This window comes from Pristiophorus japonicus, chromosome 6 (assembly GCF_044704955.1).
Source record: "Pristiophorus japonicus isolate sPriJap1 chromosome 6, sPriJap1.hap1, whole genome shotgun sequence".
Lineage (NCBI taxonomy): Eukaryota > Metazoa > Chordata > Chondrichthyes > Pristiophoridae > Pristiophorus > Pristiophorus japonicus.
In genome coordinates, this window is record NC_091982.1 from 212,386,709 (window position 1) to 212,399,390 (window position 12,682).

General features: G+C 37.4%; 1 protein-coding gene across 5 annotated transcripts in view; it reads right to left on the reverse strand.

The window, feature by feature from the left end:
* Positions 1-465: 465 nt before the first annotated feature.
* The window catches only part of mfsd1 (major facilitator superfamily domain containing 1), a 69,824-nt gene continuing 57,607 nt past the window's right edge, over positions 466-12,682 (reverse strand). Inside the window, exons 14-19 of one of the 5 annotated variants that reach the window (XR_011593664.1) lie at positions 12,310-12,357; positions 12,153-12,213; positions 8,281-8,314; positions 7,506-7,734; positions 3,235-3,455; positions 1,858-1,932 (exon numbers count right to left, since the gene is read on the reverse strand). Coding sequence is in view for 3 of the 5 variants with exons in the window: in XM_070883580.1 (XP_070739681.1) it covers positions 991-1,050; positions 1,821-1,932; positions 12,153-12,213; positions 12,310-12,357 (281 nt within the window). In the remaining 2 variants the exon portion in view is untranslated. Of the gene's footprint in view, positions 1,051-1,820; positions 1,933-1,953; positions 3,456-7,505; positions 7,735-8,280; positions 8,315-12,152; positions 12,214-12,309; positions 12,358-12,682 lie in introns of those variants that run through there. The other 4 variants (XR_011593663.1, XM_070883580.1, XM_070883581.1 and 1 more) reach the window with 4 other exon arrangements.

The following is a 12,682-nucleotide window of genomic DNA, read 5'->3' on the forward strand; positions in this document are numbered from 1 at the left end:
TCTGGCTGAACCCAGCAGGCAACCCAGAGCTGAGCTTCAAATCCCACATCCTATCAATTACATTTCCACTTCCACAACATAACCTGACTAGATTCCTACCTCAGCCCATCTACTACCAAAACTTTATTCACTTCTGGACTCTATTCCAATGTCCTCCTTGCTTCACCCTCCAAAACTACAACTTGTCCAAAACATAACTACCTGTATCCTGTCCAACACTAAATACCAATTGCTCATTACCCACCTCCTTGCTGACTTAATGGCTACCTGTCACCCACCGTATTAAATTTAAAATCAACTTCAAATTCTTCATGGCATCACTGCCATGTCCTCTGGTTTGAGCTTGAAGGAGGGTAAATTAATCTAATGTACATTATTAAACTCTACAATTAATTACAACCATGAGCCCTTCTCTAGCAATAAAGAAGCCTTGCTCAAAGGATTTCATTTTACAAAAACACTTTATTCAATACAAAAAGGTCATTTACAATGAATGTGCAATTCTTGGGCACGTTGATAAAACATGCTGGAAGACAGAACAAAATTTGTATCTTCGCTCAAAAATTTAGAAACTCATCAACTGCAGTTTTAACAATGGTTACTGCCCAAATGACAAAACCAAAATTTATGGAAGTCTACATTATCCAAAAACTTTGGAATTTCCAGAAACAGCTTCACGTTTGTTGAAGCACAGACATTTTTAAATGATTCAAATTTCTCAACTTAGTGTACCAATTCAAGCTATTATACAAATAAAATATTTATAATTTAGATATATTGAAAACCTCATCTTTCTCCAAGTGGAAAACAGCATGTGCAAAATAAACGCCTGTATGTGATAGTTTATCCATGATTCTTCCATGAGAAAAGTTTATCCATGATTCTTCCATTAGCAAAGTATAGCAATAGACTTTTGCAAGTCCATTTTCACCAGCTCCAGATTTATGAAAATTAAAAAATATCTATTTTCTCTCAATGTGCAACTTCAGGTTATTTGAGTAGACTCCTATACGCCAGTGCAGATATATGGACATTGTAATGTTGTGGTAACTGCAAGAGAAACAAAAATAACACGTGGAAAAATCGTTCCATATTTTGCAAGCAACATATTTTACGGCAAATTAATTAAGTAAAAATAGATACAAATCTTTCAGTACTAGCCTCGACAACAACCCAGAAATGCTGCTAACTGCACTAAGCAAGATACTATTCAGAAAACAAAATCATGATTTGAAGGGTGTTCAAATGATTACATTCTAGACCAACAGTATTAAGAGATTTATTGTGCTTTTAAAACCAATCCTGAACAATGAATCCTTGTTCAGTAGAACTGACTTACTCCAGGATATAGTAAATTATTAGCTGCCTCTTTGTGACATGTGGTAATTTCCGAATTTCTGCGCCAAATATTCAAGATTCTACTGCACAAGCAGAAGAAAGTTTATCACTGTGCAATTATTGCCAATTCTTTACATTTGATGTGATCTCAATGAAGACCACCCTAGGTGGAGGAAGAGCATCCGGGAGGGCGCTGAGCACCTCGAGTCTCGTCGCAGAGAGCATGCAGAAACCAAACGCAGACAGCGGAAGGAGCGTGCAGCAAACCAGACTTCCCACCCACCCTTTCCTTCAACCACTATCTGTCTCACTTGTGACAGAGACTAATTCCCACATTGGACTGTCCAGCCACCTGAGAACTCACTTTTAGAATGGAAGCAAGACTTGCTTGATTTCAAGGGACTGCCTAGGAGGATGATGATTTTATAATGGAGGATCTATTTTTCTCAAGTTTATTTTATAACACCATATGGTTCCCTTACTTGTGCACCGAGTCTGGAAAGGTATCGGTTTCTTACTGCAAAAGCACTCATTGGTTGGATTCTAGCTAAGTCCTCCACTTGCTGTTGACGAATGCGTTCCTCTTTCTCAGCCCTGCAAAACAAACAAAAATCATTACAACAAACTTTAGTTAGAAATGTGCCAGGCTTTGAACCCAACAAAACTCCAAGTAGCTAACTACAAAGATGTAAAACCATTTTTTTAAAAAATATATATATTTTTAAATCACACACACACACACGTGATGCAGATACTAAGTAGGAGTGTCCAACCTGCATCCCCAGGACCACATGTAGCACCCAAAGTCCAGGTAACTCTGCCCTATTTGCACTTTTATTCCTTATTCACTGGTTTGTCCTCTAAATTTTGAGCTTGGAGGTTTGGAGGTTCTCTTAGCGTTCTTGCTTCACTATTGGATAAATCTTTCTGCGCATATCAAGATATATACACACACGAGAACATGGATTGAAACTTTATTCATAGTCGAGGCATGTGATCCCTGAAAACAAAAGCTTGGACACTCCTGTATCAAGTATCAATATGGAAGTTTAGATATAAAATATGAGCAAAACACAAGCAGAATATTAAATGGTATATGTTTTTGTTTGCTAAGAAAAGGAGATGTAGGTAAAATGGTACATGTTTCCATTTATTTGTTAGTAAACTGTTACCTCAGTATAGCATACAAAATCTTTCACATGGAGCATTTGGTACATGGGATTTTGTCAAACAATTTAAGTTCCATTTTTAGTTCAAATTAAAAAAAGTACAACTTGATTCTTAAACGAAATAAAAATCAGTTCTATTTGCTTCTTGCCAAATAGAAGCTAACTTGCAGTTAAATAGTAAATATATAATGGACTGGCCAGCAGTCTTGCATTAGATAAGTGCATTGTAATACACAAGTCAAATACAAAAGTAACACTGTGCACAAGAAGTGATTTTACAATGTATTACTCTCTCAGCCATTCCAATTATTTCACTGACAGCATCCATCATTTTTAAAATTAATTTGCAATTAATTGGTTTTGGAAAGAAATTATGCACAGTTTTAGTAGTAAGCAACTATCTGCTTTTTAAGCAACAAAGATAATTATTTTGAAGTTCAATATCAGTCTCAGACACTACATATATTTTCCAGTATGATCCAGCTTTCATCAGTATTAGCACATAAGCCAAAATCAATGCTATGCAAGAGATTACAAGTATAAGATCTAAATTGTAAAACTTACCCATTCATGGAATACTAACTCAAATGTAGGCAAAAAAACTAGGTAGTACAGGACCTGCTCCAGATGCATCATTTTACAAACAGTACAAAATATTCTAAACAGGTATTAACTCATAGGTCCTATTTAAAAATGAGAAAATAGACCAAAAGCATTTGACAGTCACCTAAAACATCACAATTACATATTTCAATATTCATCGTCTTTGATACCCATGTCAAAGTTACAACTGATTGCATCCAAATTATTAGTGGTCTTCAATTAATTTAAGTGCTTTTCTCCCCCTCTTCCAAAATCTGAAAGTGTATTAAATATATTCTTCAAGTTGATGTTTTGATGCTGAAAGGTTGTGTACTTCTGGCGAGGGCTGCTAGTCCTAATTCTCATCTGTAAAAAATTGTGGTGAAAGTTATTGTTATGAATTTGGCTACATGGAATTACGAACACTAAAATGACCACTCATGGGTTTCCATTCCAGTTAAACAAACTGCTGTTCTATGCTACAAGTTACTTAGTCCTGTGCTAGATGTTACTATAGCTAATCACTGTCAGACTTTGCTAAAGCAGTATAATTGTAAATGGTAGAGGCCATTAATCCTCGTGACTGGATTCGTTAAAGTTGACTGCACATGTCCAAAAGCCCAGAACAAGAAAATCGGCTGAGGAAAATATTGACAGTGACATTGCACAGCAGTTTTAACAGTCATGTGTACACAGTGTGATTGATTCTGACTGGATAGGAAGCGATTATGCAGCAACATTGATCTCGGTGAAAGAGAAACAGAAAGATAAGAAACTGTTCACTTTCAAAAGGGCTAACAAACTACATAAACTATGCTACATGTTGATCATAATTCACAGTTAGTTTCACTTAAAGTAATTTTACAAATTAAAAAGGGGGCTCTGGACAATTTAATAGGTTGTCATGCTGTCTTTCACTTATAGGACCAGAGTTTTTAAAAATCCAGCAAGATATGGGAGAAAATAAGTCTGATTGAAGATAGTGTGAAAAACAGTTCCAAATAGATGTATATTCATAACAGTCAATCTCATTCATGAAGATGCAAAGTTAGGAAGTGTGGAAAGGTGAAGGGATACTTAATTTAAAAGATCAAGGGGATGGGCCATGGGCTGTACTATAGGATAATACCAAAGTTGAAAAGAATAAAACACAAGGCAAGTAAAATCTGTGATTAGAAAGGAAAGACTAAAGAAAGTTAAGGTGTTCTTTCTCGGGCTCGGACAAGAAGTTAGAATAGGAGAATACATGATAAATTTTGATCACAAAAAACTGTGGAAATGGTAGGATGAGAAACAGAACACAGCGATGGGGGAGGATTTCAACTCCGGCCTCCCGTTTTGTGCCCGTAAAAAGGACGTTAGACCTGAGTTGTGTGTTGCAATCTGTTGCAGCCGATCGGGACCAGAGGATTAGACGACCTCTAATCATCCAGGGTACCCACAGGTGATAGGCTCCTTAAATATACTTCTGTTGGACTCCGAATTCGAAATTCAGGTATAAATGGTTAGAGCCTGTGCTACACATGTTCCATCTAGTTGTACTGGGTTTTGAGCGTCTAACCAGCGGTTCTTAATTCTCAGTTTTTATTTTTGTGGGCCCAAGACCTCCTCGGCGCACAAAACAACTGCAGCCTACTGCCAGTGCGTTTGAGAATCTGTCCAGATCCAACCTGCTGGCCGGCTCTGTGCGAGTGTCAGTCCATATCTTGTCGAGCAGCAGCTGGCCACCTGTGTAGCAACCATAGTTCGCTGGCAGCATTTAAATGAGGTATAGGCCAGATTTGGCTCAAGCTTCAGGTTGGCACAGAGCAGCACATGGAACAGTTGCTCTGCCAACTTCACAGCTTTTTCGGGCTGGTCAAATTTCTCTTCCAATGTCTTTGCAGTTTATTTGTAACTCTAGGGATACAGTATCCATAAAATAAAGACAAGAAATGTCACAGGAGAGGAGACAAGCCTTTTTTTGTAGCCTGACCAAAGATGTGAGACAAATGTCCCCAGAAATAGGACTAGTAATCGGTTTGACAGATTTAGAAAAAAAGTGTGGCACAAAAGAGCAACCCAAGCTTTTTGGAAACTCCTTTAGCAATGGACATGTAGGAGTTCCATTTGAAGTCTAAAGTCGTGGTAAGGCCAAGAAAGTTAATAGAAGATGAACTAGAAGTGGGGCCAAAAACCAAGAACGTTACTGACATCTTTACCAGTTCCTCATAGCAATTTGAACACACATGTTGGATAGTTTACAACCAATCAATAGCTGCCCCATTATCAGCAAAGTGTCCATTAAACATTCTACAAAAGGAGAACTCCATGGTGCACCCAAATGACATGGGAGAACTAACTGTAGAACAAAATAAGGTCAAGTGCTCTATTCAGTGCTGAATCAGAGTGCCATAGGATCAGTTTAGTAATCACCCCAACAAATGGGATCGCTGTTGGTGGCTTACAAATTAAATGTTATTTTTATTTTTACCCAGAAGTGGCAAAATCTTTTAAAAAGTGTGAGATCTTTTCTTTTAGTATTCCTTGAAGGCACAATGTTGCAACGCTAGGGAGGAAGATTTCCCTGCATCCAAGTCAAACTACACCAGACCAAGATGACCAATACAATAATGGGTGCAAGGAGAGAACTGACATTTCACTTTGATTAGAAAAAAAAAATGAAAATTAAGACTGAAGTTACCCTTGCAATACTGAAAATTAGCAAAATACCATATGGCAACCTTCAAACACAATGTAGTTCCCAACAATCGCCAAAGAGCACGAGATTCAAGATCAACTGAGCTCCAAAATATCAGCATCTATTCCATAATTTGTAACTGCTATCATTTGAAACTGCATTCTTTTGTAATCCTCAACAAATGGATCACATTTTCCAAGCTCTAAAATTTAAAACCTGATGGAAAAGTCTGTTCTACAGTGTGCAACTGCCAGCTAGGGGTTAATGTTGCAATAAAACAGAACGCAAAAATATATTAGATTACGACAAGCTGATGAATGTCACGGATTGACACTCATTTTCATTTTCAAAATTTCTTACCCTTTTTCTGCAGGTACTTCCTTGTTTAGCTTTTCTAGGTCTTTTGCATTCTTCTGTTCTGGTTCTGGGGGCCCTCCATTATTTTGTGAAGAAAAAACATATCTAAAGTTTTTCTTGACTTTTGACAGGATGGCCAAGCAGCTCAATATATATTATATATATATATAATTATATATTATATATGTAATATATAAATATAATATATATATATTGTGTGTTCCTTCGATTCCAAATTGTTGTGCCAGCTATCAACTTTTTAATGTTATGCACACCCACTAAGTTTAACCTGATATTCAGCAAAGGCATAGTTTGAGAGAGTTTAGTGGACACCACTCACTCAGAAATGGCTTCTAGATAACATTTATCCTCTGTTTCTAATACTTTGCACTCAATGCTTTTTTGTGGGCAAGGACTGCTCTTCCTCTCCTTCCAATTAGCCAAAATTTCAGAATTCTGTGCTGCTGTCAGAATTGATTATTATACACAAACACACTATAAGCACACAACAGTAGCCCCTATATTGCTTTCCTATTATAAATAGGACATTATAAGCTACATTTCTTTTTGTGGCTACTGCAATTGTCTAAAAATATCTTCGGTACCGGACCCATCGGAAAGCTTTTCTATGCCCCAGCTGCATCTCACAGTATTCCTAAGCTGCTTATCCCTCTCTTTTCCCTTTTTTGGCAAAAAATCAGATTAAAAAGTGACCTGCAAGTTGAAAATAAACGAGCAAAAGAGCCTGGAGAGAATTAGAACCATGGCATTAGTCTGGTCAGTTGTCCTGGATCCCAACCAAGATGGCACAAAAAAACTAAAAAAGGTTGGGAATGTAACAGTAAAAAGCTAGATGTCAGATAAAACAAACACAATGAAGTAACTAATTATTTTGGGATAGTCCATTTCTTAATGCCAACAACTGTACTATATAAATAACCATCACAAAAAGATGATTAGATTTCCTGCTGCTAGATTTTTCAGGAAAAAGTATTTTCCCAGTTACTTCGAGATATCCACAAATTATAGTAAACAATCAAAGTGAAAGAGCAGCACAGTGAAATGTAACCTGCTCACAACAAGCACTCCAGGGTCAGATGTAACACGGTTATGGTGCAAGACAAAGGCTGTCTCAAAATGCCTTAAAAGAAACAGTCCAAGAAAGACTCTCAAAATATACTTTTCAGACACTTCTGCAAGTACTTGCCCAGTTCCTTAAGGGAAAACAAAAGAATCTTGTCCCCTATTATAGGAAAATGGGACTAAAGCGGTTAGGAGAAACAAATCATAACCTATATTATGCGATCATCGTTACATTTAAAAACAATCCAACAAATTTAATATTCTGATAATTTATCTGTTTATTATTTTACACCAACCTGTATATTATTTTGGTATAATAGCAGGGTTACAGTGGTGACTCAAAACACTTGTGCAGTTCAGCGACTTCAGGATTGCAACTCCTTAAAATGTTAATTATCTCAGTCATAAATACAACTCTACAATTCAGTTTCTTCAGCCCTTTGCACAGGTAGGTCCAATGATAGAAGGCAAGACATTTCTCAACAGATTAATTTTCTGCATAGTCTTACAGACACGTCTGGAGAGCTAATGACAGAACAGTTCAGAACTTTAAAAAACAAAGCAACACAGTACATCAAGCTTTTGAACATTTAGAAAAGCACCTTGCAAAGCTGCATGCCATCACGATCTATTAGTAAATAAAGCAAGCTTTATTTAAGGCAAGCTTGACCAATCAGAATCAAGCAACTGCTTCAGAAACAACAATCACCTAAAACCAGGATTTTGATGTTTGAAAGGAATTGGAAAAATTATGACAAGTTAATTGTTGGTCATTAAAAAGCCATTGCATTCAATCACAGAAAAAACTAAAGAGGAACTGTGAAAAAAGCTAAACAGGAAGGAGAGGAAGAGCAGCCCTTGCCCACAAAAAAGCATCGGGAGTGCAAAGTATTAGAAACAAGATTATCTGCAAGCCATTTCTCAGCGAGTGGCGTACAGTAAATATCTCAAACTACGCCTTTGCCAACTATCAGGTTAAACTTGGCGGGTATGCATAACATTAAAAGTTGACAGCTGGTACCAGTGGCACAGCACATTAGATGCTCCAAAAGGCCATCCAGATTTGCTTACCTGCCAATCTCTGCCACAAAACTATGGGAACCTACTAAAAAAAAGTTAAATAATTTGGGTAGAAGTGGGTAGGGTGGGTGAGGGGGTGGATTGGAACACAATTAATCATCAGGCTACTGATAGACACCTCTCAGCAGCTGGCATTGATGGAGGCAAGGAGCAGGTCACCTAGCAGCAGTTAATCCATCAGACAGGTGAATGGGCAAATGCATGACAGGTGCAGTATAATGTGGATAAATGTGAGGTTATCCACTTTGGGGGCAAAAACACGAAGGCAGATTATCTGAATGGCGGCAGATTAGAAAAAGGGGAGGTGCAATGAGACGAGACCTAAGTGTCATGGTTCATCAGTCATTGAAGGTTGGCATGCAGGTACAGCAGACAGTGAAGACGGCAAATGGTATGCTGGACTTCATAGCTCGGGGATTTGCATATAGGAGCAGGGAGGTCTTACTGCAGCTGTACAGGGCCTTGGTGAAGCCTCACCTGGAATTGTGTGTTCAGTTTTGGTCCCCTAATCTGAGGAAGTACGTTCTTGCTATTAAGGGAGTGCAGCGAAGGTTCACCAGACCGATTCCCGGGATGGCTGGACTGACATATGAGGAGAGACTGGATCGACTGGGCCTTTTTACACTAGAATTTAGAAGGATGAGAGGGGATCTCATAGAAACATAAGATTCTGACGGGACTGGACAGGTTAGATGCGGGAAGAATGTTCCTGATGTTGGGGAAGTCCAGAACCAGGGGACAGTCTAAGGATAAGGAGAAGGCCATTTAGGACTGAGATGAGGAGAAACTTTTTCACTCAGAGTTGTTAACCTGTGGAATTCCCTACAGCAGAGAGTTGTTGATGCTAGTTCATTGGATATATTCAAGAGGGAGTTAGATATGGCCCTTATGGCTAAAGGGATCAAGGGGTATGGAGAGAAAGCAGGAAAGGGGTACCGAGGGAATGATCAGCCATGATCTTATTGAATGGTGGTGCAGGCTCGAAGGGACGGATGGCTTACTCCTGCACCTATTTTCTATGTTTCTATGTTTAACAGTGGGAGGGAGAATATGAAAACCTGAGCAAAACTCCAACTAGATGTTGAAAGCAATCTTCTCATGGCTAGAGGGTTCATTACATGTGCTTTATGAATTGTGAGAAAAATTCAAACTATTATTGGTTGAAGAACCAGAACTACAGCATTCCTTTACGAAAGCCCATTTGTTTTTCCCCAGCACTATGGGAATAGGGTGTAAATATAAGCAGCAGTTTAGCCCAGAAAGGTGATGTTCTGAACAGTCTTGTTTCCTCAATTCCAAATCAATCCTCACCACACTATTTAGCATCAGCATGCAGGATAGTGAAACAAAAATCAATATGGAAGATTACAGTTAATAGTAAACATCTTCACAAGATATATGTTCAAATTTGGATTTCTGAAAAGCACTTTGAACAGTTCAGAATGTTGGTTTCTTATGTTACATCCCATCTGACGTAAGTAACAGAGATGAATTCAATTCCAGGTACCCATAAGGGTCCATGCTGATTTAAATAAAAGTACTATTTATACCATATGCCAAGTGTACAGTAGATTGCCGTCTAATCTTTTGACCACGATAGTTTAGATAGAACAGTTGTCTACAAGCGAAAAGCTTAAACGATAGTACTTGCATAGCTGGAGTTACACATGAAAAGAGCAAACAAAAGCAAGCAAAGTGAATACTGCTTTCACAATGAACATTACTTGATATAGAATGAGAGATTTGCAAATATATGTGGTGTTTTACTGTTCTATGATATCTGAAAGTGATGAACATTTTGCTCCTTAAAAAAAGAGAAAAGTTCTTTTCATCCTCAGAGGATTAATCTCAGTGAAATTCATTAATGTGCAACTGAATTAAGCAATAAGCCTAAGGATATGTGCAATAAAATTAGGGACAAAACATGTCAATTTTGGTACATTTCTAAAGAATAATAAATCCCTCCATTTCAATTATATTATGTTCTGCAAAATCTTTCAATGTTGCTTCCACAGTAAGTTTAATGTTAGAATACTGGATTGAATCCCATCAAGAAAGTCATTAAATTAACCAAAACACACGTAGAGTTGAAAGTGACATTTTACTGAGTAACAGTTTTTGCCGACCACTATGTTTTTCACTACAAAAATATTCACACGTACATTACACACAATTCTCCTACAATACAGCAATATTATCTGGCAACCATATAACCCCCAACAAACTGGGAGTGTGGAATACTCTGGAGTACAGGCTTTTCCACAGCTACCGCTCTATTCTGATCAACAGGAGGTGCAATTCAGTCAGTGCATGCCACCAATCTGCTCGGAAGGAGCCAGTCACCTTACTGTGATGCCCTGTCTTTACAGTAGTTGCCAGTCTTAGGAGTTAAATTGTCAACTCATTGGGCTTCTAGCACTTTGGATACTTGCAGTTTTCAGTACATTTTCTCTGCAGCTTTATACAATCAAATAATTCAACTGTATGGAAGGAAATGCCATATGACCCTGTATTCAGAATAGAGGTTTGAACAATAGTTTTTCCAAAGAAATCATACACTATCCTAAACAGAACCTAAAGGAATCACTAGTGCCTCTTACCTTTTCAGCTATCCTTTTCCATTGTCTTTTGGTTACCAAAATCCAGGGATATAGTATCCAGGCAGTACATAATAGAACTCAGACTTTCCAATGCACTAATCTACAGCTGAGATTGCTGCCATTGATGGGAAAAAGATGTCCGAGAAGGAGTCCAAAATGGAACTAAATATACACAGCTAACTAGGACAGAGTTATTAAGTGTGTCGAAGTTCTCAAAAGGCCAAATGTTTCTTGGTGACTTTGTCCAGATTAGCTTGTTTTTACATGAATAGTGACAAACGTCGAATTAAAGTAACAAGGTGCTGACAATCCAATACATGTACCCCACATCCATAAACTTATTTAGTCTTGATATAAATATTAAAGTAAACTTAAGCTTTTTTAAAAATCAGAAGGATTGCATTTTATGCACAGAATGTACCTTCCATATCCAATTCCATTCACTTCTAAAGTTGTGAAACAACTTTCAAAAGGGTAACTGCTGGTCACGAATTTGATAACAGCCAAGATTTGCTTTGGGAAGAATGTTTATTTTGTCCCTAGATCTCACAGCATTTGCTACAGCTACCCAAAATACATAGGGAACTAGAACTGCCCGAATTGGAAGGATTTTAAAATCAAATCAAAAATATGTTTGTCTATTTATAGCTCTTGTGCAAATAGTACACATGATAGTACTTCAGCAATATTAAAAGAATTTACAATTTAGAGTTTTGGGGGAAGCATCTATTTTAACAGATAATGCATTTATTAATTGCCGCACGTCATGAAGATAGGATTCATATTAAAGGTTTCCCAGTTTAAAAAAAAAATCTAAGGGAAGGTCCAAGACACAGTGCAGGACAACACGAAGGTCATTTTACATATGTAAAGCAAGTCAGAAAATAGTTTTCATACTAAATTATATCTAGAATACCATTTGCTGAAAATAGAAATTACTGGCAGTTTGGGTTATTAAAACGTTCGTACTGATCTGCAATGTTTTCTACCTCACAACTTCCTCCCTGCCACCAAAAAGTGCTATGTTCACAGAATTCAGATATCCAAGTATTTTAAATAGCAATAGGCAGTACAAGATCTATTAACAAAGCAGACAATCTCTCAAAATAGGTAATGGCTGCTTTCATTTTGAAACTGACACACTTCAATTACCCGCGTTCTTCACCAAATTCTCATCATTAGTCTCCCACTCTTGGGAAGTTTCCACTCATCGACCTTATTTTAAAGACCTCAGCCTCTCCATCCAAATATAGGGGTACTTACTCTGCTGCAGCAACAGCTTGGAGTTTTGAACGCTTCCATGCAGTCACATTCAGGTCACCTTCTAAGAGGTTTAAAACAAAGATCGTTATGAACAATTTGAAGCACTTTGGAATGCATGCAATGTGAGGGAAAGAAAATTTTTATTGAATGTTCATACCTCTCAGCAAATCCACAAAGTAGAGCATTATAACAGCTATAAGTGCCACTGGAAAATTAAAAAAAAAAACACATTGTAAGCTGGACCTTAACAAATACACCATATTACACTAAAATGAACAAAAAAAGCACAGGCAAATTTAGTTAAGGATTTAACTTTAATAGGAGTTATTGCAGTGTGAAGAATCTCAGAAATCAGAATTTGTATTTCTGGTCTTGGTATGGGTGCAAACTAACTGCAAAACATGAATACTAACATTATAGATTTTGATTGTATGTTAAAGCACTCAATCTAATTTTTTAAATGAGAGAATACACTTGAAAAAACTGACGAGTTTAAAAAAAACCCACCATAGTGACATTTAAAGAAAACA